This window comes from Nilaparvata lugens, chromosome 10 (genome assembly GCF_014356525.2).
Source record: "Nilaparvata lugens isolate BPH chromosome 10, ASM1435652v1, whole genome shotgun sequence".
Taxonomy (NCBI): domain Eukaryota; kingdom Metazoa; phylum Arthropoda; class Insecta; order Hemiptera; family Delphacidae; genus Nilaparvata; species Nilaparvata lugens.
Window position 1 is genome coordinate 11,340,563 of NC_052513.1, and position 27,298 is coordinate 11,367,860.

Genomic DNA, 27,298 nt, shown 5'->3' on the forward strand with positions numbered 1-27,298 from the left:
ATACAGCAAAATTCAGCTGGGAATTTGGGCTCAACCCCACCAAATAATACAAAGTTAATTTTATACATCTGATTCTAAAGTAATTCGCTATATTATATTCGATGCCAGACGGGATACAAATATTAAACAACTATTCAATTACCTTTGATGGCTCAAAGTGAAGGAATAAAATAAATGCTTTCAACTTTGGCTAACATACAAAATTCAGATTTTAAAGGAGGATCCTTCATATTATTGAATGAATTTAATGCTGGTATCATCGCTTTGCATTACATATACATCGCATTTAGATACATTTGTTAAAAGTGGACTCGCTTACAGATTTTGCACATTTTTTCTCTTTTTTCCTACTAACTTCTCCAATACTTCCCTTTTTCTTCTCCTCTTCACCCCTTCTTTTCTTACTTTTATACCCTCTACCTGCCTATTACATGGGAAACCATAGTTGACTAGGTATTTTTCCTCCTTTCTTTTCAGCACACCCCAACCATGAAGCCTGTTTTTATATTTCATTGGAAATTTATTTTGATTGTGATTTTTTTGTGTTTTGATTTCTTTTATTTATATTGTTTTGTGTTGATTGGAATAAAAATTGATTGATTGATTACATATTGTGGTGTAACAATTTCGCCTCAAATTTTATTGTATTATACCTTCACACATTTTCCTCCAATGACAGATGTGGAGTATTTGAGGTTCATTGAAGTAGACGTGCAGAGCATTTCCTTTTCTTCTAGTAGTCTAATACCAATCTGATATTTTAGTAACATTTGAAATTTGAAAATGCTTTTAAATGTTTTATAATATAGATAATTTTAATTTTTTCTCCCTTCCTATAAAACAAATATTTTTAAAATTTAAAATTCTACTAATCCACTTATTTCGCTTTATTGTATAATTAATTTTTTTCAGTTCAAGTTAGGTTTAAGTTAGGTTAGTAAGTTATCGAAATTCTACAAATTTCTGTAAAAGAAGCTATTTGTTAATTTATAGATGCAAATTTGTTTATCTCCATTTTTTATTTTATAAATTTGGGATACTTTGATTTTCAATTTTATTGTAAATACGAGGAGCCCTTACCAAGAGAGTGAAGATAGTTTATTCTATGATACTATTAAATGCGGCTATTGTGTCTATTTCATCTTAATTATATATGAATATGCATTTTGTAATGATGTTTTTGTGCAATAGATTATGTGCACAAAAACATCTTATATGTGCATCCGCACCTGCGGATCAGTGCAGGAGTGTGTATTTTGCGTATGTTCAGTCGCTGCTTGAGTATGGTGTAGTGGCGTGGGGCGGTGCCTCGGCCGCTGTACTTGAGTCTCTTGCTGTCACACAGAGCGCTTATAAACATTATTCTAAAGAAACCAGTCAGATATTCGTCAGACCAGCTCTATTCCGATTTACAGGTCCTGGATATCCGCCAGCTTTACTTGAAATCCATCATCACATTTATAAAAACAAATAAAACTAATATATTTACAACACGTTTATCCAACCAGACACCGAATCAATTAAGGATATAACTTTCCCAGATCAACCTTAATGTCACTGAACAGTAACCACTTTCTACTTGCCAATTTGATTTATCGAAACCTTCCACAAACAATCATAGATGCTATCGCCTACAAAAAGATAGAATGCATTTGGCTTCGCTCAATCGGCCGGGTGGCCGTCGCGGCGCTGCTAGAATCGCCATATAGGTGACATAAAGCAATTGGCACACATATTCGTCCACAAACCTCGCTGGATTGTGATTTTGTGTTTTCCCCCTCCCGCCTCTACTAAATTCAAAAATTCCTAAGGAATCCTGTTCAGAATTGCTTTTTCTTTCACGTGATGTGTGGTTTTTTATCTGTACTAGAAAAATATCCAAGTTGTATAGGGTAGAAGTGGTAAGTTTGCATAATTTTGAAAACCCCTTAAAAATACCCCTTTTTTGAAAATTCGTAGCTCCGGAGTCAAGAAATGGTTGAATCCTGCGCGACCACTCAATTTATTGGAAATTTTATCATCTTCAATTTTGTAGAGAATGATTTTTCTGCAAAAACTCGAAGTTTTCGAGATTAAATGGAAAAATTAAAATAAGTTCGAAATTTTAGGGGTTTTGGGGGTGAAACCGCCCTCTGGCGTGTCAGCAAATTCCAGATTCGAATTCAGCGCCCCAGAATACATACAGAACCGTCGAGAAAAATTATTTCGGGGCTGTTTACTGGAAAACGAACATTCGACTGGACTATAACATTTCTTGTGTTCTTATATTTTACGGAAAACAGACTAGAAAAAATTGAATGAATCTCAATTTGCATTCCTTTTCAAGATAATAATTACTGGATAACAGACTAGAAAATAATTAATTGATATTGAATATTGATTAATAACATTCTAGATTGATAAACCGTTCAAAATATATCGATTATTGCTAATTGACAAATAGCTATGTTACCTGACAACAGAGCGGAGCATGCGGGAAGCAGCGGAGCATCGGGGAGGCACCAGACAGATGTGCAGTGCGGGCAGTCTGCAACAGTGGCAACACTGCATGTTGCGTTGGCGACGGGGCGGGGGCCGCTGAGTAGCCCGCAACCACAGTCGCTCGAACAACAGCTGCTCGTCGACAGGAGTATGTCGTCGACTGGTCGATGGCACTAGCATTTTCACTCCCTAGCACTTGACCCCCACAACTTCCGATTTCGTAGACGTAAGACTAACCCTTTTTATAATATTCTATTAATTAATACGCCATTGAATTAATAGAATATTTTATCAGAGTACCATATGATGTTACACGTAACGTTTACGTCAGAAAAACGTTAAGCATGGTTGTATTTAAGTATCTTTTTATCGAATACTTGGTTACTTAATTCTAACTTCACCGGTTAAACAGTGAAACTTCTTAAATGTACTTATAACTAATTTTCTGAGTTTCACAGAAGTTCTTGTTTCAAGTATACAGTTTAATGCACATTCAGAATTCGAATTTAACTTCACAGGTTTTATAGGTTTTCAGTGTAATTTCACAGTAGACAGGTAACAGTGCTCCAACGACAAGTATTAGGTCGACGCACTTATCGTTTAGTATAATAGATTTTCTGTGTAGTTTCAATACAATGTTAGTTTAATTTTGTGAGTTTTACAGAAGTTGTGGTGTTGAGTTGAAGTATAGTAATAGCTGTTAACAGACCGCGGAGACTAATTAGTTGGAGTGTAGCTTCAAAGAAACTTAGTTCGTTGACTACCACTCATCTCAAAGTAGAAGTCTTGTCTGAATTTCACAGGGTTTATTGGGTAAAACTAGACTAGCTCTTCTAGCTCTTCCCCTGATTACTTACTTGATTTCCAACTTCGATAGATGACGAGTAGCTTAAGATTTTAAATATTGCTACTTTTATTCTGATTCTTGAAGTTTCTGTTCATCTTTGATGTTTCTAATGTTTTCTTTCTGGGTTTCACAGAAGGTTCTATGTATAATTTTGATTCTAGATATCAAATTTTGGCTAATTAATGTCTTTCAGGTTGTTAAAAATATTTGGTCGACGCATTCATTAATACAGAATCAAAAAATGTTCACCTTTATGAATACTTAATATTACTATCAATAGATTATATTTATGCCCAAATTTGATGTTTAGCTCAGCTTGATAGAACACCGGAAAGTCATGTGATCAAGAGCTTATTCATTGATACCACTGCCGATGAGTGTGCACTCATCACACTTCATACATCTCCAAAGTTCCACTCATCAGCCCAACCTATTCTCCTGATTGATGTTCACCTAATTGGGCTGCCAAGTAGATCTTTTCCGACAATTCTGACTTTGTAGGACCTATCTGATAGTTCTGCTCAATTTGTTGCGCGAGAGCCTGATGGAAGAGTAATGTTCATTGGAATTTCGACCACTGGACTATGAGTGTCACACTGGTTAGAAAGTCCACTTCCTCATAAATATAATGTTCAATTGATGTAATGTTATGGTATCGAATGTTATCTTTCTGGGTTTCACAGAAGGTTCTATGTATAATTTTGATTCTAGATATCAAATTTTGGCTAATTAATGTCTTTCAGGTTGTTAAAAATATTTGGTCGACGCATTCATTAATACAGAATCAAAAAATGTTCACCTTTATGAATACTTAATATTACTATCAATAGATTATATTTATGCCCAAATTTGATGTTTAGCTCAGCTTGATAGAACACCGGAAAGTCATGTGATCAAGAGCTTATTCATTGATACCACTGCCGATGAGTGTGCACTCATCACACTTCATACATCTCCAAAGTTCCACTCATCAGCCCAACCTATTCTCCTGATTGATGTTCACCTAATTGGGCTGCCAAGTAGATCTTTTCCGACAATTCTGACTTTGTAGGACCTATCTGATAGTTCTGCTCAATTTGTTGCGCGAGAGCCTGATGGAAGCTCTGGATACATCTCCAAAGGTCCACTCATCAGCCCAACCTATTCTCCTGATTGATGTTCACCTAATTGGGCTGCCAAGTAGATCTTTTCCGACAATTCTGACTTGGTAGGACCTATCTGATAGTTCTGCTCAATTTGTTGCGCGAGAGCCTGATGGAAGCTCTGGATACATCTCCAAAGGTCCACTCATCAGCCCAACCTATTCTCCTGATTGATGTTCACCTAATTGGGCTGCCAAGTAGATCTTTTCCGACAATTCTGACTTTGTAGGACCTATCTGATAGTTCTGCTCAATTTGTTGCGCGAGAGCCTGATGGAAGCTCTGGATACATCTCCAAAGGTCCACTCATCAGCCCAACCTATTCTCCTGATTGATGTTCACCTAATTGGGCTGCCAAGTAGATCTTTTCCGACAATTCTGACTTTGTAGGACCTATCTGATAGTTCTGCTCAATTTGTTGCGCGAGAGCCTGATGGAAGCTCTGGATACATCTCCAAAGGTCCACTCATCAGCCCAACCTATTCTCCTGATTGATGTTCACCTAATTGGGCTGCCAAGTAGATCTTTTCCGACAATTCTGACTTTGTAGGACCTATCTGATAGTTCTGCTCAATTTGTTGCGCGAGAGCCTGATGGAAGCTCTGGATACATCTCCAAAGGTCCACTCATCAGCCCAACCTATTCTCCTGATTGATGTTCACCTAATTGGGCTGCCAAGTAGATCTTTTCCGACAATTCTGACTTTGTAGGACCTATCTGATAGTTCTGCTCAATTTGTTGCGCGAGAGCCTGATGGAAGAGTAATGTTCATTGGAATTTCGACCACTGGACTATGAGTGTCACACTGGTTAGAAAGTCCACTTCCTCATAAATATAATGTTCAATTGATGTAATGTTATGGTATCGAATGTTATTTTCACTAAATTATGAAGATTCACAATCAACTATCAATAGAGTTTATAAAAGCTATATTTAAGTGCACAATCGAGTTGTGACAGTATGGAAGACTTGGTTACCAAATTCGACATCCTTTTGCTGTTAAGTTTGTGTTACTTTCTTCTTCACTGACCAGCATCTACACCTGCACGTGCAAACTGATTATAGAGAGCTTAACGAGCATAGGATGATAGCTTAGCACTGGATAAGTGTTCGTCACCATCTGACAAAGTTTTTGTCAAATAGTTGTATGACTACACATCAAAACAATGTTGAGTTTCAATTGCTTTGATCACTGCACTGAGTAGTCATTGATTCTATCTATGTATTCTTAAAGTTATGACAGTATGGAAGACTTCGTTACTGGCTTCGAAACTCCAACGTCACGCGTCAAACGTGCTTTAAAACTTTGAAACAAAAATGAAAATCTCATCTAATGGGATATTGGCGTTTGCTTTTGTTTGCGCGATCATTTCGCGTTAGTCTGATGGAAGAATAATGTTCATTCGACCACTAGACCGAGTGTCACACTGGATAGAGAGTCCTCTTCCATATGATGTCCAATTAATGTACTGTAATTCTAATTTAATGGAAGACTTCGTTACAACAGGCACTTGAAAGGGAACAGTTGGTTGGATTCTTTAGTTCACAGCATTGTCATTTCTAAGACTGTCCTATTATAAAATACTTAATTTAAGAGTTCTAACTTGATTATTAGCTCTTCGAAAGTGAACAAACCACTTTTTCCATCTCCAAATGACAATGAGTGATGACGCTCCCTTTTTAATCTCATCAATTAGTCTAGTTTCATAAAAAACACTTAATATAGAGTTACAAACTTATGAATTAGATCTTTGAAAGTGTATAAAACATCATTTCTCACTTCCAAAATTGTCCATAACTTTCTAATTTGATCAATCATTGAACTTTCAAAATTACATCAAAAGCAAAAACCATTAGAGAATTTCAGGGAGACTAAATTCTCTAATGTCCATGCAGCGTGCAAATGTTGTCGTCATTGTTGATGAATTTGATATGAATCAAAGATGAATTTTCAATGATTGATCAATCTAGATTCACAAAAATATCCAAAGCGAGGAACATTAGAGACTAGTTCAGTTAATTATAAATGTTCATGTCGCTTACAAATTAATTTCCTCATTGTTGACGAATTTCACAGAACAACCATTCTACCATTTACTCTTCCATTTCGTTTTTAAATTTTTAATAAACGATATCAAGTTCGTGATCCTACATACTTCAAGATTTCATTCCATGTAATTAAACTGTGATTAATACATGACAATGTTGGCAAAATATTCTACTCAAAATTAGATAAAATTCTTGTCAATTGTGAAATTTTTTAATAGAATCAAAACTTCATATTTTTTACTATTAGTCCTCTAGTGAGTCAGTCATTAGATTGAATATCATTGGATTATATCATCTATACCTTAGAATCTTATGTATCCACATTGTAGAACAATTTGTGGATCATTAAATTAACAATTACCTTAGCAATTAACATTTACTATGTGGTGATTTCAATAGATTGTGAATTAATATTTCATTTATTTTTTGTGAAAAGTTCAAATGAAAGATTATCGAAAATAATATTTTATTTATGATTAGTTAAAGTATCCGATTCAACTGTATTTTGTAATACTATGTATATGTAGTGATAAGGAAGAGTGAAATCAACTAGTATCTTGAACAGCTGTCAAGGAATTCTCCTAGAAACACTTTCAATACAATACAATCGCATCAATATTGAGTGAAATTGATTGATGATTACAATATTGATATATGCGCATGACAGTCGAGATCAATACAGGACAGACATTTGATGGGATCAGTCCATCTTACTTACATTCGAGGAGATTATTTCTGTTCATCACCTTAACCAACACTTTATATTATTCTGCAAATCAATTTTCCAACAAAGGACGCCACTCACAAGCCAAAACACACATTTTCAAGCCTTTTCACAGTTTCCCAAGGGGTTTAGTGGAGAACATATGGTAGCTGATCAAGTACGGTAAATAATCGAATTCACAATCTATTGAATTGAATCAGATTCTTTTCACCGTATATTATCTTCTAATTTAATTTAATGTTATGAAATTGAACGAGAAATATTGTTAGATTGTTTGTTCACAACGTCTAACACAACATATGATACGGAAATTTATTCTACCAGATTTTTGTGTTGTTTGCTCCAAGTAAATGGGTAAGACAGAGTGCTACGTCGAGGAACGAATGTCAACTGAACGTTTCGTCGAATGTTAGCAGCACCGAAATGTGAGGATATTAAACTGGACTGAATAAACACTATGAATAGAGTAGGCCGGGTTGCGACGGCGATGTTTAGATGAATAGAGTAGAGATGAAATGCAGGGTGAAAGCAGGATCGAGCACGACACTTAAGACGTAATACTAATATCACATGAATGGAAGACTTTGAGTAAATGCCAACTTATCCTCGACTAGGATGACATGCAGCCGGATGGTGGCATCTTGCACAGGGTGCTGTGTGCTGATGGCAACGCAACAACTGTTGGAGCTTGGCTCCCGGACCAGCTCCCAGGCTATCGATCCGTCGCCAACGCAACGGGAAATTCCCATTTCCCTGCCGGGCGAGACGAGGTGTCTCCCCGAGCACAATCTTAAAGCTACGGGAAATTCCCATTTCCCTTGTGGAGAAGGGGAGGGCGCAATCATAGAGCGCCGTCTGTATCGCGCAGGAAACCCAACAATAGATAAAAGCCAACCAGCGCTGATGAGCAGAGCAGAGCAGACGAGAGGAAATTGCGTCGTTGCGAATACACAACACAGATGAGAGATGAGATATTGATCGCTTCTGATAGCCATTTTTAGTTACCTGCCCGGGGATTTCAATTCCCGCGTATTAGATATTGCGCAATAATGAAACACTGATATAAAATGCCACATCCATCGCTTTTTATAATGGATTTTCAATTTTCATCTACAGGGAATTATAATCTACTTTAAAGTCTACAGTGTATGGTCAATATGTCCTTGATATTACATAAAAATTGTCATTTTCTACATGGGTCATTTTCACACGGGGGTGACTCAATTTGCCTTCATTATGGAATGTCATTGATATAATCAAAACATCAATATCTATGAAGGTTTCAGTGTGATACATTGCGAAATACCCTTGAAACCGCAAGTAGTTTTATCCACTTCGACGTTTAGCCTATAATGATCGTCTAAACGATCACTAGTTTATAAACGGTGAACATAATAGAATAATTTGTAAATGCAAGAATAACTATGTTTGAACAGACATCATTATAATATAAATTAAGGTTGTGCAACTCGCTTTTCTGTACTAACTTATTTTGGTGACATTTTTCATAGAATTTCGAATTAGATACTATCAAGTTACAAAAATGGAACAAATTTGAAATTTCTGAGAAACTTTTTTCTTCATAATTTTAACGTTTTAAGAACTGATATGGGCACCGAAAGTTGAAATCTTGTTTTTAAACTATTAGCATAATATGAATAATTGAGATTTAATATTCCTGTAGGGTTTTAGAAGAAAATCAATTCTAATATAACTACATAACCAACTCAAAACCAGGTGCCGCAAAAACAGTTTTCAGCGAGAAATTGTTTTGCTTTGCCTCCCTCAACACTTCAATAATAAATTGTTCAGTTCTGGGTGGACAGTAATGTAGCTCTTTTATAATTATGTGAGTCATGAAGTAATTCCCAGTTTTATTACTTGCCTGGAGCTCATGTTTGGATCATCCTCAGGAAGAAAATTATAAAATAAATAAATATATAAAATTGATTAGTGTCGATTATTACGCGGCACTCACACATCGACTAACTTGAACGACTCGACTGTCAAGTGGAAAATAAAAACTAAGCATGCAAGAGGCTGAAATTTTGGAGAGTATCTTTGTGGTAAAAAGCTCTTGATCACAAACTTGTCTCTTTCATGGTTAGGTCGAAAACTTTTCAGGCTGCCCTCGTACATACTTAACAAAGAATCTACCAGACCATCATTAAGTACTTATAAATCCAACTAAGTCAATTCATCTATCCATACTTGAGTCAATTTATCTATATTAACATGAGATTTAAGGTTTGAGTGGGACAAAGTCCTAACTCCGCCCGCCTAACATTAGATATTATTTTCATTTCAGGATATCGGTATTTTTTTTTTTTTGCTAGTATAATAGAAATAGAACCCTAGAAGTAGAAGCGACTTCTTTCTCAAAACTGAGCAGAATCAATTATGAATGTAGGCTTATATTTTTATAAGCTAAGATTTCGTCAATTTATGCAAAAATATTGAATAATGAGGAAATTTATTCGCGTTTCAGTGAAGAGAGATAAATTCCTGCAAGTATCATAAGGAAATAAAATGAAACTAAATTCAAGAGTAGAGATGTTAGTTTTCATATTCCTTCACAATAATTTATTAGAATTGAAGACAGTAATTATTGTAATGCAGTAAGATTTGAACACGATCATGAATTATTGTGATTTGATCTCAAGTTAGTTCGACACTAATCGTATATCTGCTTGATTAGCAAGTGTACATTGAAGGTTGTTTTTATTATAGTTAGCTTTTCGGCTTCACATTATGTCAACGACACAAGTCGGGCATAGACCTTACAATGACCAGAATCCTCAGAGAAATCGCTTCAATTGACTGATTGTGAATAGTTCAACAACTCAAGATGGATCGGATGGTTTTAAAATACTTGTAAATCTGTCAATTTTAAAGGCACTGGATTGAAATGAAGTGAAAAACATGCAGTGACAATGGAAGTCAATCAACAGAAAATTAGTCAAGCTAGTTTTTCAACATTAAATCCATCAAATGCCCTCCTCGAGCGACGCATTCTTGGAGTCGGTCCTCAACATTCAACATTCCTGCTCAAGCACATAACCAGGAATATTGATGATCACCACATTTAGGACCAAGCCACACGAAGCGTTTTTTTCAGGCGTTTTCAGACGAGTCGGCAGGGCAGGAAGCTTTTCGATTAACTGATTATCAGCTAATTCCCGAACGCCAACCTGATCAGCCAATCGGAGAGCTTCCTGCCCTGCCGACTCGTCTGAAAACGCCTGAAAAAACGCTTCGTGTGGCTTGACCCTTACGACATGTGGTTCTAACGAGACGGGGCAACTGCACACACAGTTAGGATATAAATGCAAGCTGTACGTGTTCTGTTCCCTGGCCGTTTGATTTCCCGTAATAGAGATTTCCAATGCTCACTGATCCCGCCTGAACACACTATCTGAATCAAAAAAATCGAATACATTATTAATCATATTGTATAATCGAAGAGACCTATAAGGGGAGCATTGTAGCCACTGACTGTTCTACTTCTGATAATATCAAAGGTGGGATGATTTCTGGAATTGAACGCAGGAACATGGAACCTGATCAATGAGAGCAGCGAAGGAGAAGAAAATCGACCCCTTAACAGACCATGCACGAAAATCAATGAGTCTCTCTCCCGTCGTAATCTCAATGATACAAAGTGAAATGTCCCTCTCAAACGGTCTGTAGGAAAACCCAAAGGACAGGTTTGGCCGAAGCGCTTGTAATAGAAAAACCTCAAAAACTTATTCTGAACTACCTCAAGACCATGAGTACACAAATCAGTATAAGGGTTCCAAATAACAGAGAAATATTCCAAATTTGAATTCACATATGGATTGTAATTAGTATTCACAATCATACTGCTTTATGGTATTAAAAAAAAAACAGTTGACAATGTACATTTCTTTAAATGAGCATTTGAAGAAATAAATTATGCAGTTTTCATTAAATCTATTTTAATAGAGAACGGTTTCTTATTACTTTTTGAAGAATTAATAAAAAATTGAGTCCTACAAGTACAAATGTTTCAACTATTATCAGATTGTCATGTAAACTTTAGAAGATCTACTATCTATTTTTTAGATGTACTTAATCTTGACCAATTTCAATCCAAGCGTTCAGTGTTTGAATCCTGATCGAACTGTAGCTATTAAAAAGGAATTAACGTGAACAAGTGTGATGAGTTAATAATTTCAGATGAACTTTGACCAATACACAAAAATTAATATATTAAATCACTATGAATTCACTTGATTAACGAACTTCATTCAGTCGGAAAACCTTCAATCAGCTCAACAATGGACTGAGTTCTGTTAATCTGAGTTAGTGACAAATGAGGACTAAGTAGATAATCCAACTACAAGGTTGAATTTTAGGCCCTCTCCTCTTCACTTTGTATGCTAATGATCTTTCTTCCATTATCAAATTCTCCAGTTTCCATACTTATGCAGACGACCTTCAAATCTATTTGAGCTGTCCCATAACAAAAATTAATGAAACAGTTGGAATAATGAATCAGGATATCAATTCGATAGTGGAATGGACAAAGAAAAATGGCCTCAAGCTTAATCCCATCAAAACACAACCCATTATAATTGGATATTCTCGTCTTATAAACAATATTGACCTTGAATCGATTCACAAAATTAGTGTAGACGGTAATGACATTCCTTACTGTAGCTCAGTTAAAAATTTAGGCATTATTATGAATAATACTCTTGACTGGTCAGAACAAGTGAACAAAACTTGTAAAAAGGTATTCTCAGCCATGCATGCATTGAAGAAAATGCACGATATCCTCCCTAGAAACATTAAATTATTATTGGTTCAATCTCTCATCTTCCCACATTTAATGTATTGTAATTCTGTTCTTAATGATATGCAAGTCACTCTGAATGATAAACTACAGCGTTGTCAAAATTATTGTCTACGTTTCGTCTACTCTCTCCAACGCCATGATCATATCACCCCAGCCCACATTGCTAGTTCAACATTGAAGCTTCCCGATCAGAGGCTTTTTCGAATAGTCAAGCTTGTTAGAGATATCTTGAAATACGGTAATCCGAACTATTTTAAAGATGATTTCAAATTTGTCTCTGAAGGTAGGAGGATAGATGCTTCACATACTAGAACCGGAGAAAGTACTTTAAGGATACCCAATCATCGAACTACTATTTTACAAAATCCTTCTTAGTCAGTGCCTGTCGTGCATGGAATACACTTCCTGTTTCTATCAGGTCTATCGAGAGCCGAGCGAGCTTCAACCTGACTTTAAAAAAACATATTTTGGAACAAATGACTGAAACTGTCCGGCCCTAGAACGATCACATGACAACCATCCCTCACCCATTCCACCAATATAAACCTTTAAACCATGTTATAGAACGAATTGTATTATATATATATATATATATATATATATTATATAAACTCATGTTATTTCAATTATCCACTGCATACTGCTGTATATAACTGAAATTTGATAACTCTGATCTACTTTCAGCCTACTTCATTTTATTAATCAATTATTTGATCTTATCTACCTATATAATTATTTTACTTTATCAATTTTCTGTTTTTTTTCTCTTCAATATTCATATTGATTAGAACTTTTACAATATTTCCATTAATAAATAAATCCTTAGTTTAAATAACGAAATTAACGTTTTGGTAGAGAGTTAGTGGGGAGGATATTTTTAATATTCTTCCCAAAGAATGGACATTGATATGTCCAAAGCTCCGCCAATTTATGTAGATGCATAACAATATGATTATTATCTATAGTTATTATATTACAAATTGCTTTTTCATATCATATACAGTTCAATAGTTATTTTCTTAGTCTATATTATGTAAATTCATCTATAATTTTGCTGTATTGTAAGCTATTGTATATAAGTGTATAAGCCAGTATATATTGTAATCTACATAAATAAAGTACTCAATCAATCAATCAATCAATCAACATTTCAATAATAAATTGTTCAGTTCTGGGTGGACAGTAATGTAGCTATTTTATAATTATGTGAGTCATGAAGTAATTCCCAGTTTTATTACTTGCCTGGAGCTCATGTTTGGATCATCCTCAGGAAGAAAATTATAAAATAAATATATAAAATTGATTAGTGTCGATTATTACGCGGCACTCACACATCGACTAACTTGAACGACTCGACTGTCAAGTGGAAAATAAAAACTAAGCATGCAAGAGGCTGAAATTTTGGAGAGTATCTTTGTGGTAAAAAGCTCTTGATCACAAACTTGTCTCTTTCATGGTTAGGTCGAAAACTTTTCAGGCTGCCCTCGTACATACTTAACAAAGAATCTACCAGACCAATCATAAAGTACTTATAAATCCAACTAAGTCAATTCATCTATCCATACTTGAGTCAATTTATCTATATTAACATGAGATTTAAGGTTTGAGTGGGACAAAGTCCTAACTCCGCCCGCCTAACATTAGATATTATTTTCATTTCAGGATATCGGTATTTTTTTTTTTTGCTAGTATAATAGAAATAGAACCCTAGAAGTAGAAGCGACTTCTTTCTCAAAACTGAGCAGAATCAATAATGAATGTAGGCTTATATTTTTATAAGCTAAGATTTCGTCAAATTTATGCAAAAATATTGAATAATGAGGAAATTTATTCGCGTTTCAGTGAAGAGAGATAAATTCCTGCAAGTATCATAAGGAAATAAAATGAAACTAAATTCAAGAGTAGAGATGTTAGTTTTCATATTCCTTCACAATAATTTATTAGAATTGAAGACAGTAATTATTGTAATGCAGTAAGATTTGAACACGATCATGAATTATTGTGATTTGATCTCAAGTTAGTTCGACACTAATCGTATATCTGCTTGATTAGCAAGTGTACATTGAAGGTTGTTTTTATTATAGTTAGCTTTTCGGCTTCACATTATGTCAACGACACAAGTCGGGCATAGACCTTACAATGACCAGAATCCTCAGAGTAATCGCTTCAATTGACTGATTGTGAATAGTTCAACAACTCAAGGTGGATCGGATGGTTTTAAAATACTTGTAAATCTGTCAATTTTAAAGGCACTGGATTGAAATGAAGTGAAAAACATGCAGTGACAATGGAAGTCAATCAACAGAAAATTAGTCAAGCTAGTTTTTCAACATTAAATCCATCAAATGCCCTCCTCGAGCGACGCATTCTTGGAGTCGGTCCTCAACATTCAACATTCCTGCTCAAGCACATAACCAGGAATATTGATGATCACCACATTTAGGACCAAGCCACACGAAGCGTTTTTCAGGCGTTTTCAGACGAGTCGGCAGGGCAGGAAGCTTTTCGATTAACTGATTATCAGCTAATTCCCGAACGCCAACCTGATCAGCCAATCGGAGAGCTTCCTGCCCTGCCGACTCGTCTGAAAACGCCTGAAAAAACGCTTCGTGTGGCTTGACCCTTACGACATGTGGTTCTAACGAGACGGGGCAACTACACATACAGTTAGGATATAAATGCAAGCTGTACGTGTTCTGTTCCCTGGCCGTTTGATTTCCCGTAATACAGATTTCCAATGCTCACTGATTTTCGCTCACTGGAGCTCACGGTATGTGACTTTTTCTTGAGGGGCTATTCAAATACAAGGGTCTACATGAACGAACCCCGGACCATTCAGGAGTTGAAGGCAGCAATTCACAACTATACTCTGTCCAGACTGCGATGAGCGCTGGAAGATTAAGCCGACCCTCGCTCCTCCACGCGCAGGCACACACGCCCGGCCTACCTGCGCCATTGATATACTATGTATACTACTTAGTATACTTATACTAGTATACTATACTACTTGGTAGTATACAGGTAGACAGACCGTCCCTTTACTCATACACACAAAAGGAGACTACGCTTGTGTGTGTGTGTGTGTGTGAGTAGTAGGAGGGTCGGCTTAATCTTTCAGCGATCATCGCAGTCTGGACAGAGTATAAATTACATCAATTCCTGGCGATGTGCTTGAATGAGCAATGCGGAACGTTAAGAACCGACTCAAAGAATGTGTCACTCGAGAAGGAGGGCATTTGAACGATGCTATTTTTAAAAACCAACATAACTAACTTTTTGTTAATAGACTTCCATTGTGATTACAAGTATTGCACTTTATTACAATCCAATACCTTTAAAATTGACAGTTTGACAAGTATTTTACCAAAACTAGCCGATCCATCTGCATTCACAGTATTATTTATTATTATTATTTATTTGAAAATTTACATATTTGAGGGCACCAGGAACTGAATCCCATTATTGCCCTCATAACGCACATTGAGCATACAATTTGAAAAACAATACAATAAAATGAAAATAAAATAACTTAACTGATATACTATTGAGTTTTAGAAAAAAACCAAAACAAGATACAAAAAAAAATAGTAGAAAACCTTGCAAATATGAAACTTATAGTAGCATATAAAAGAAAAAGAAAAATTTATAGTTAAAAACACTAATATATTATGTAAAGATAAACCTTGCAAATATGAAACTTATAGTAGCATATAAAAGAAAAAGAAAAATTTATAGTTAAAAACACTAATATATTATGTAAAGATAATTATGTTAGTAGGACAACTATTGGCATGAACCTATTGTAGGAATAAGAGCACTTAACCTGGAAACACCAATAGTATAATAAACTAAAATTATTCGGACTAGGAAGCAACAATATTACCAAAAGAGTTCCCAAAAATAATTCTACTGTGGCCATCCAGATCAAAGACACAACAATCACCTACAAATGACAGCAGGCCATAAAACCAAGAAACCAGAAGATACAGAAAAAAACAGAACCATACCAAATACTTAGGAAAGGAAAAAGAAAAGAAATGAAATGAATAAAAAATACAAAAATCAACAAACATAAATCTTATTCAAGTTCCGCCTGAACACACTATCTGAATCAAAAAAATCGAATACATTATTAATCATATTGTATAATCGAAGAGACCTATAAGGGGAGCATTGTAGCCACTGACTGTTCTACTTCTGATAATATCAAAGGTGGGATGATTTCTGGAATTGAACGCAGGAACATGGAACCTGATCAATGAGAGCAGCGAAGGAGAAGAAAATCAACCCCTTAACAGACCATGCACGAAAATCAAAGAGTCTCTCTCCCGTCGTAATCTCAATGATACAAAGTGAAATGTCCCTCTCAAACGGTCTGTAGGAAAACCCAAAGGACAGGTTTGGCCGAAGCGCTTGTAATAGAAAAACCTCAAAAACTTATTCTGAACTACCTCAAGACCATGAGTACACAAATCAGTATAAGGGTTCCAAATAACAGAGAAATATTCCAAATTTGAATTCACATATGGATTGTAATTAGTATTCACAATCATACTGCTTTATGGTATTAAAAAAAAAAAACAGTTGACAATGTACATTTCTTTAAATGAGCATTTGAAGAAATAAATTATGCAGTGTTCATTTAATAGAGAACGGTTTCTTATTACTTTTTGAAGAATTAATAAAAAATTGAGTCCTACAAGTACAAATGTTTCAACTATTATCAGATTGTCATGTAAACTTTTGAAGATCTACTATCTATTTTTTAGATGTACTTAATCTTGACCAATTTCAATCCAAGCGTTCAGTGTTTGAATCCTGATCGAACTGTAGCTATTAAAAAGGAATTAACGTGAACAAGTGTGATGAGTTAATAATTTCAGATGAACTTTGACCAATACACAAAAATTAATATATTAAATCACTATGAATTCACTCGATTAACGAACTTCATTCAGTCGGAAAACCTTCAATCAGCTCAACAATGGACTGAGTTCTGTTAATCTGAGTTAGTGACAAATGAGGACTAAGTAGATAATCCAACTACAAGGTTGAACGGTTTTGAGCTGCCCCGGCTGGTGTGGATACGTCTGAACCGCTTTAGAACAGGTCAGGGAAGATGTCTGAAAAATATGTATAGATGGGACCTGGCTGATGTAATCTCCTCTTTGCTAATGTAATCAGGAGAAACTATCAGCCATATTACTGATGTGTGTCCTTTGACAAGGCTTCAAGGGTGCAACAAAAGTTGAAAGCAGCAGATCACGAAGTAATACTTTGGCTTATCAATTTCAATTTACAATAATTGTGAATATCTTTTTCTCTTCATGCTTCACGCACTGCTGCTACCTACCCACACGGTATATATATATATATATATAATATATATATATATATATATATATATATAACGAGCTACATCTACATCTATCTAATCGGATTATCTGTACGATTTTCTATATGAACGTAGGCCTATGCAGCAACAGCAGATGAATTGTTTTAGCCATTTTTGCTGGGGATCTTCCGGCATCTCAGCAACAGTCCCTTGTCGTTTTTATATCTGTCGATCAAGTGTGAAATCCCCAATGCACATTTTGACTCAGAGTGGATTATTCGACTTCTTTTATAAGATTCTAGCTAACTTCTTCTTATTCTTCTTTATCTCTGCCCCGTTGTGCCTCGGGGTAGCCACAGACCACCGCCTCCAGTTGTCCCGATCCACAGCCAGCCTGCGCATTTGCCCCTACAGTCTTTCCTCTCTCCTCTCCCAATCTTCTTATGAGTTCATCATACGAGTACCTGGGACGTCCTCTCTTCATCCTACCATCCACAACCATATTCGCATATTATTTGACTTTTCCACCCTCTGTTTCTTATCTCTCTTCTTTCATATATTTCAATCCAATTTCCTCCCTGATCCGGTCGCTTCTTATTCTATCTCTCAATGTTCTTCCAGCCGTCCTTCTGACACTTCATTGCACTAGTAAACTACTACACGTAAATTAAACAAAAACCAACAGCACTTCACAGCAATCTATAACCACATTCAGTGAAACAGAATTCACACAGATTCCTTCCAATTGAATGTGATATTCATACCGGGTGAGCATAAATTATTGAACACATTTCATAGGTGAATAAAAAATAACAAATGAGTGTACTTACATGAATATTGATTTATTGAAAAGCCAATTTCAAATAGTTTTATTTAGAACACATGAAAAGTTCAACAAATTTCTACATGAGCACCTTTTGTTGCACGTAAAATATCTAGACGATATTCAATTTCACGCCATACATTGTCGATTATTTCTGGAGTGATGTCCTGAATTACGGCTACAATTCTTCGTTTTAGTTCGTCAATATTACGTAGCTTCGTTACATACACCTTATTTTTGACAAATCCCCAAAAGGAAGAAATCGAGTGGTGTAATATCAGGGGATCGAGGAGGCCAGGAAATCGGTCCATCGCGGCCAATCCAACGTTCAGGAAATTGTTCATCCAGGTAATTTCGAACATGTAGACCCCAATGTGGAGGTGCCCCATCTTGTTGGTAGTTAACATTTGGCTGTCGATATTCGATTTGTGGTACTGCATACTCTTGTAGCATGTCAAGATACGAAGCACTAGTCACGGTAGGCTCGGCGAAAAAGAACGGGCCGATAACGCCATATGCAGCCAACGCACACCAAACATTAACCTTGGGGCTATCACGTTCAACCTCTTGAACAACATGAGGGTTTTCGCTACCCCAAATCCGACAATTATGACGGTTAACAACACCGTTGACATGGAAGGTAGCTTCGTCAGAGAAGATAACCTTTCTTAAAAAATCATTATCTTCTTCAACTTTGTTCAGAATTTCGACAGCGAAATTGTAACGGCGTGGTTTATTGTCTTCTTTAATGTTATGCAACAATTGAATTTTGTACGCATGCAATTTTAGGCGTTTGTGTAGCACTTTCACAATTGTCGACTGCGGTATGCCAAGTTCTAAACTCGCACGACGAGTCGATTTACTTGGGCTTCTCAGAAATGCTTCCCTTACTCGATCGACTACTTCCTCGGATACAGTAGGCCTGCCAGCACCTTTCATGTGCAAAACATTTCCTGTGTCTTTAAATTGTTGATACCAACGTTTAATGAAGTTGTTAGAAGGAGGATCACGGCCATACTCTAAACGAAAACGTCTTTGAACAGTAATAACCGATTTGCTTTCGTGAAACCACAGAGCGCACATAGCTTTCTCCTGCACGGTAGCCATTGCTCAACTGAGGCTCTGTCACCCCCACCATTGAGCCGACTGTGTTTCGATGAAGGTCATCACAAATTATAGCAGGTACACCAACGTTTGCCACAAAAATAGGCGCGCTACTATTATTTGATATTTTTTATTCACCTATGAAATGTGTTCAATGATTTATGCTCACCCGGTATTTTTCCAATCCTCAACTGGACTGAAAGAGTATACTCGTATGAAACCATGAAATAACTACACTATTCATTGGGAAAAGGAATGGCTAGCAATATTTCTACAATTATCATTATCGAGAAAACTTCAAAAAAGATAGAGAGAAAATAAATACATTAAAAAAGAAATGCAGAAAAGGATTTCTACTGATAATCTAGGGCCGGTTTCCGAGCTCGGGATTTAGCTAAGTTCTAGACTTTAACTTGCTTTAAACCCTGGAGTCAGAAAATTGGCTTTCCAAGTCAGAGCGTTAACGTAGTTGAGGACTTAAATAGACCCTGGAGTTTATAATTTCGCTTTCTGAGTGAAGGTCTTATAAGTCCAGGACTTAAATTAGATTCTTGCCTCTTTCCGAGTCAAGGATTTATCAAAAACCGTTAAGTCCAGGACTTAGAACAGCGTGATTTTAAACCCTCGACTGGGGTAGGGTTTAAATTCAAATTCTAGACTCAACTGAGCAAACACAATTCAGTTATTGTTTTGGAGTAGATAAAAAGCCAAATAGATATCATGGAATACCTAAATTATTTGGATTAGTCCATCTAAATTCATAATTTATAGTTTGCAAGTTCATTTTGGAATAAAATTGTGTCAGAAATAAGCGTATAAAGCGAACCTCATTTTACGACTGTGACATAACCTAAAAATGTTCAAGCAAAATAATACAAGGATTGCCTTGGAATTTGTATTCCAATCTGAATGTTATTATTCAATGTCATATTCAACATATTAATAATAAATTATTACTCCAGTTTTTTTCAAAACAAATACGTTTGCAAACTCAATAGCCTAATAAAATGTTTATTCCAAAATCACTGGTTAGGATCAATGATCAATAATAGCATAACGTAAAATGAAATGTTTATTCATTCACCTTTCAAAGGTTTTGCATTGAATAGGCCTACAAAGAAATCGAAAACTATTTTTAGAATATAGTTTGGAGAGCATGCTCATTTGAATTTTCCCGCTGTAATCAGCTGTTTCCGTTTTGCTATAATGCCAACAATACAACAGCAAAATATTGTGAATTTCCCTCACGTTTACTGCGTTAAAGTCCTGGGCTCAAATAAGTCGAGAACTTGATAGACTCCGAAGTTTAGAAGATAAAATCGTGACTCAGAAATTCAATTTAGACCCGAGAGCTTATTTTAGTCCTGTACTCTGTAAGTCCAGAACTTATAGATCCCGAGCTCGGAAACCGGCCCCTAATGAAGGTACAGTAACAGATTATCTAAAATATCATCATGGATTTCAATATTGTTTCTAATTCCTGACTACTCTTTCAAATTCCATATCTCTTTCTAAACGTTTCAAAAAATTTCCTCAATTGAAATCAAGTCTGAAATGAGCTGAACAACGAGAAAGAAATTATTAGAAAATTCACCCAGAACAATGAATGGAAGCTAATATTCTTTTCCTACAGTTACGTTGAAAAGTGGCCATTGCTGCACTGATTACAGAACGCAAAGAATCACTTTTCCGCTCTAGTGCGGGAAAAATTTTTCTGCACTCCAGATTTGCAACATGGCAACGCAAAATACTTAGTAGGTTATATGGAGCAACAGTGCAGCAAAATCAAAATGAAGTTGGTAACAGTGACTGCTGTGGCTGCTATAGTGAGCAGAGGTGCAACGAAGCACAACGCGCTAATTATTATTCATTATATATTATAACCAAGGACACGAGGACTTTAGGATTTTAGGATTAAGGTTTTTATCAATAATAAATTACACAGAAAAACATTTGATGGATTTCAGGCAATTTTACCCATAATTACCCACTTTTCATATTCAATGGTAACTGTAGGAAAAACTTAATGTGAAATACGTGCGCAAAGTTCCTCTGCTGCACTCAAGAAACCATTCCGCCCTCGCCTACGGCTCGGGCGTAAACGTTTCTTTCGGTGCAGCAAACTGTCACTTTGCGCACTAGTTGCACAAATAACTATTGAACTTGATTGAACCAAAAATAACTCAAGTCGGATGATAATATTTCCTTTTGACGCCACTACACTTCCTTCATGAGACAGAACTGTGAGTATGAAAGAGGACAAGAGAAAGGTTATCATGATGTTTGGAGATGTTTATTGTGCGCTGTAAGCATGTGATTAGAGATGTGGCAAGTACTCCTAATAAAAACTCCGAAGATTAATGTGAATAAAGGAATTTCAAGTCCCTGTAAGAATAGGGCGTTTGTGATAAAAAAAAACAAAATAGCAATTGTAATTCTAGAGATACCGTCAACTCAACTTCAACTTGAAGGAAAATAAATTATAGTAATAAATAATAATATACATCAACATTGGTTTAAAAGCATGTAATGAAACCACTGTTTATAACAACTAATCTTTCATCGTAAAACATGTCATCAGAAATAGTGATGTTCTATGGCCACTTCGCTCCATTGACCTCACCTCTAATGAAGCTATAAGAGTGTGAACCCTAAACATACAATATTTGTGAACATTGACAATATATAAGTGATATTGAGGTAATACGGGTTGAATACCCGAGCGATGTGATACGAGCATTAATGTAGGTAGTCTTTAAGAAGCTTGGACAAATAGCATTTATCAAGAATGTTTTCCACATTTTACATTTATCAGAACGATGTCAAGAGAGTGTCCTAATTCGTTTAAATAAATCTAACCTAAAGCTAGGACTAGGCAGATGAAGAGATAGATGCGATGCACTTACATGACTCGTCCATACTCGTCTCTGGGTAGCTGATCAATGGCAGACGATGGGACACCCATCAACACGTTGCGGTAGTCTGCAACCTTGTCGTCAATCTCTTCCCGCGAAAATCTGAAATCAATTGAAAAACATAATCAGGTTCAAGTATATTGTATCAAGCTTATAAATATTGAAGTGAAAATCATACACTCGATCAAACCTGTAATTTAAAGATGAATTACTTGAAAATAAGTAGATAGCACTCACCACCAAACCAATTCACAAGAAATGCTTTTCTTGTTGTACAGCAAAGATTTCTTTTTGTTGAATTTTTTCGGAATATCAAAATTATCGGGAGTTGTAAACTGATCCACGGACCCAAGGTAAATTGAAGAAAAATGTAGAGATCACGCCCACTTTGGAACTAAATATTAGAGGCTTTTGACGACTTTTCACAACATGCAATCATCGGCTTTACAGTAACATTTCAATAGTTTAACTGATAGTATAGGTTGCTGGAGCTGGTATAATTTTGTGAATTTGCTACTAGGCATACAATTACCTGTTTGCATCCGTTCAATCTGGATACAGAGCACACTTGACCACTGAGCATTGTATGTCAGACAGAAAACTATTTTCCATTGTAAATAGAATGAGTATTTTCACATTTAGCAGCAATTAACCGGAGGCGGCCGGTATTTCTTTCACTAGACATGAACTAAAATTTAATATGACCATGGATCACAAAAATCCGTACTAATGCAGAGTTAGCAACACTATAGAGAACCCCACTATCGGCCCACATAAGATTGATGCGGCTCCGATGGGCAGGACATTTGCAACGGATGTCAGATATACGTGTGCCAAGGAAGGTACAGGAAGGTAAGAGAGTGATGGTAGGATAGAGTGGCAAAGGACGCTAGGAAAATGCTACGTGTGAGGAGATGGAAAGGTGCAGTAATGGATAGAGATGGCTGGAGGCAAAGTTTAATATTGAGGCCAAAGCCCGATTTGGGCTGTAGCGCTATTGAAGAGAGAGATAGATGGATCACAAAAAATGAACAGAAAATTCCACATGATTTACAAACAATCATTGTGAGCATCTTTGTATTACTATGGATGAATATTAATACAAAAGTTGAATATTTGAATAATATGCATATTTTTTAATATATTACAATGAATAGAGAAGTTACAAGAATAATAAATTATATACGGTCAGGATAATAAGAGGTAACTCATTGTAATCCTGCCTAGGAAAAAGGATAAAGAAGAATTTCAAAAGTGAGTTGAGTATGTCTGTTACCGGTATGTTTGCTGTAGCCTATCTATGTGGAGATGAGCTATCTATCTCCATATCTATATATCTTTATCTATCTACGTAGGCAATCTATCTCCTATTTATCTATTTGTTTGACAATACTCTTATACACTTATTCTTCACCAAGACCAGCCGAGCCGGATAGGTTTTGTCAAAAAAAAAGAATATAACTTTTCTTGAAGCTATTCATGACTATAAACATGAGTTATCAAGATGGCACGGTCACTGTGACTTTGAAGAACTCATGTAGCCCATAGAAAGGGGTTTCTTTAAGCCAACACTTCAACTTAGTCTTGAATGTCTAGGTACTCAAGGCTGTTAACCATCTAGGCAGCTTGATAAAGATTTTTAGCGCCACAGTAGGAAACGAGTCTGTCGTCCCACTCAGTCGGCGACAATAAGGCATGTCAATCATGCAACCATTCCGAGTGTTATGACTATGTAAGTCTCTCCTCAAGTTGTACTTATCAAAATTTACCTTGACATGTAGGACACTTAAAAATATATAATAACTAAATACAGTCATTATTCCAGTAGACTTGAAGAGTGGTCTGCAGTGTTCAAGGTAACCACTGGAGGTGATGATGCGGACAGCTCTCTTCTGCATTAATAAAACTTATTGGCAATCAGATGCATGACCCCAAAGCTGCAGCCCTTAGCCCAGGATGCTGTGGAAGAGGGCATAGTAGACAACAATCAGGTAGGGTCTGCTCACCAGCTGTGTCAGCTTCCGTAGTAGATAGGTCACTCTTGCCAGCCTCTTACACAGTCCCTCAATGTGACAATTCCATTTGAGCTTGGGATTGATGATAAATCCAAGGAGGGACACACTGTGATGATCAGGGCTATGTTGTGCCAATGAACAGAGCAGCTTCTGAGTCTTGCCAAGATTCAATTGGAGCTTATTTGTTTCCAGCCACATCCTAGCTTCTCCAAACACAACTTCTGCCATCTGTAGAGCCTGAGTTGGATTCCGACCAAAATAGATTATAGTGGTGTAATCTGCAAATTTTAGATCCCTCCCTTCTAGGTTCAAGTCATTTATGGCAATCAAAAACGACAAGGGACCCAAAACAGAGCCCTGTGGAACACAATGTCTGATAGGCAATGCCTGGGACTTTGCTCCTCCCAGAGAAACGACCTGCCATCTGTTTTCAAGATAAGATTTTTCAGTTTGGAGAACAGCACCTCTAACACCATAGTGCTCCATCTTACCAAGAACAATCTCATATGACACACAGTCAAAGGCCTTACTTAGGTCACACAAGATCAGAGACACAGCATTTCTTTCCTCAAAGCCACTCTGAACCTGCTCAACTAATTCAGTCACAGCAGTCAATGTAGACTTGTTTCTTCTATAACCATGCTGCAGATTGGAGAACAGCATATGGACTCAAACAATACTACAATTTGTTCCTTCATCACAGTCTCAAAGACCTTGGCAAATACTGGTAACTATAGAAATAGGCCTGAAGCTGCCAATGAGTGTGGGATCACCTTTCTTGTAGACAGGAACTGTGCGAGCCATCTTCAACAACTGAGGAAAAACTGGCATGAAGACATTCATTGATAGCACAAGATAACGGGGCTGCAATGACATCAATGATGGACTTCAACCCTATGATTGTCATGCCATAAATATTCTGGCTATGAGAATTTCGGAAACCATTGACCATCTAAACAATATGACTAGGGCATACGTCATACCACTGCAATAATCTGGCCTCACCTCTGTCCAAGTTCTCCATTGGATTCATATTAGTGGTTGGTAGAGATACAGCACGAAATTATACTAATAATATATGTAAGAAAACCAAAATTTGATGTACCGTATAATAATATCACTAATAATTTTTGCACGTGATATTACTACAAGAACGTTAAATAAAATTAAAAATTAAATTTGAATTTAAATTTAAACTAACCCTCTATCCTCAAGAACTTCCTCCAGTTCAATGCATCTGACTTCAATTTTGCGTTTACGTTCATGATCGAGAATCTCCCTGTTGGGCTGCCGGTTGGTAGATGCATCCAACTTTTCCAGATCCTCCTCTGTTTTGTAGGCATTTTTGTCTTTGGACTTGCGAACGGTGGCCCAGTTGCGCTGCACATATCCGTTGGTACCCGAACCTCGAGCGGTCGGAAGCCCAATACCATTATACATGCTTCTGATTCAGATTAGTCCTCTTCCTGAAACACAGATTTAATATTACTATCAATGAAAAACTAAAATAATTAAATCTATTATTATCTATCTATTTGTGCAAGTAAACTTGACCAGTTTTATCTAATTGGTAGGAGAGAATATCGTAAGTGGTGCTTACTAAGTTACTTGGCAGATAATTGTTGCTAAGTTAGTTTAGTTATCCACTCGCTCTATACTCTATAACTTAGCTCTATTCAACCAAATTAACTACTAGCGTAGTGCAAACGTTCCTTTATCAGCGCATCTAAACATAAAATTCCTTTGAAAGACTACGATTCTAGCTACTGAAAGGATGTAGTCTTTTAGATTAAATTGTTGTATATTGTAAGTTTATTTAGCCTATAGGCAATTATAGGATATAGGTGAAAACAACCGGCATATAATAGTGCAGAGGTTACAATGTAAATCGAAATACAATCTAAAGCAATTAATTAGTAGCAGCCGCGACGGGTAGAATCGTTGCTAAAGAAATTGGAAATTGATTAATAAACATGTAGGCCTAGTATAATTATGTTAAAATGTAGAAAACAAAGTGAAATTGGCACTCATATCATTCCAAAATTTAAAAGTACCTACATAACTCATATTACTAACTGAAGTACCGTACGGTAAATTTAATTTACTCAAAGGTCATCGTTCATTTAATGCAATTTTACCAAAAATCATTAATGAACAAAACAAAGATAAAATAAATTCCGTAGGCCTAGATAAATTATTTTTTTCTCATTTTAGTTGCTATAATATCTATAAACTATAAGGTTTAATTCACTATTCACTCAATTTAAATGGTGAGGTTAGACTGAATAAAGTATTATTGATAACAAACTCTATCAATGAATAAAACACGACTGCCAAATCTTCATAAAAATTAAAATATGTTGAAAAATCGGATATGATTCAAAAGGATTAATTACTTAAAAAAGAAATGATCAGAATGTACTAGCAAAATAATAAATAATTAGATCAGAAACTAAAAAAATCACAGCAACTTTGCCGAACTTCCTTCAAAATAAACTGTAAAACATTAAACAATAGAGGAGTAGGATTTAAAACATTACCTTGAAAATTTATGTGATGAGTTGGATGAGCATCTTGAACATTTCAAGTTAAAATCGTTGAGAAAATTATTTAGAAATAAACATTTTTATACCTAATCAATCCACATTCACCAACTCGAAGACAAACCAAAATGGCTGCCGACCGATGGCAAATTAATTGGCAGCACTGTATCGCCAAAGAGGATAAAATAACTAACATTTATTTTTATAGTGAGATGATTCTGTTTACAAATAAAAACTGTATGTATATATTATGAGAAAAAGTGAAAAAGCTGATTTGATAGAACTTGGGAAAAAAATAATGTTGATTGTGATTTGAGATAAATTATAGGGATTGGACGATGACAAAGTGGGCAAACGACAAACTAGGATTGTCTCAAACTAACTTTTACTTTAATAATAATTAAGAAACGTTTTCATCAAGGTCCATAAATTCCATGGTATTTTTATAGACCATGGTTTTCATTTGTGAGTGAATTGTCGATGTCAACCGCGACCGTGT

General features: G+C 35.9%; 1 protein-coding gene across 3 annotated transcripts in view; it reads right to left on the reverse strand.

The window, feature by feature from the left end:
- Positions 1-27,090, reverse strand: part of LOC111064554 (serine/arginine repetitive matrix protein 2) — a 67,748-nt gene extending 40,658 nt beyond the window's left edge. For 2 of the 3 annotated variants that reach the window (XM_039436276.1, XM_039436277.1), the window contains exons 1-3: positions 26,797-27,090; positions 25,458-25,722; positions 22,233-22,343 (exon numbers count right to left, since the gene is read on the reverse strand). In XM_039436276.1, the coding sequence (XP_039292210.1) occupies positions 22,233-22,343; positions 25,458-25,696 (350 nt within the window). In that variant the 5' untranslated portion in view covers positions 25,697-25,722; positions 26,797-27,090. Of the gene's footprint in view, positions 1-2,452; positions 3,995-22,232; positions 22,344-25,457; positions 25,723-26,796 lie in introns of those variants that run through there. The other variant, XM_039436278.1, reaches the window with a different exon arrangement.
- Positions 27,091-27,298: the final 208 nt, after the last annotated feature.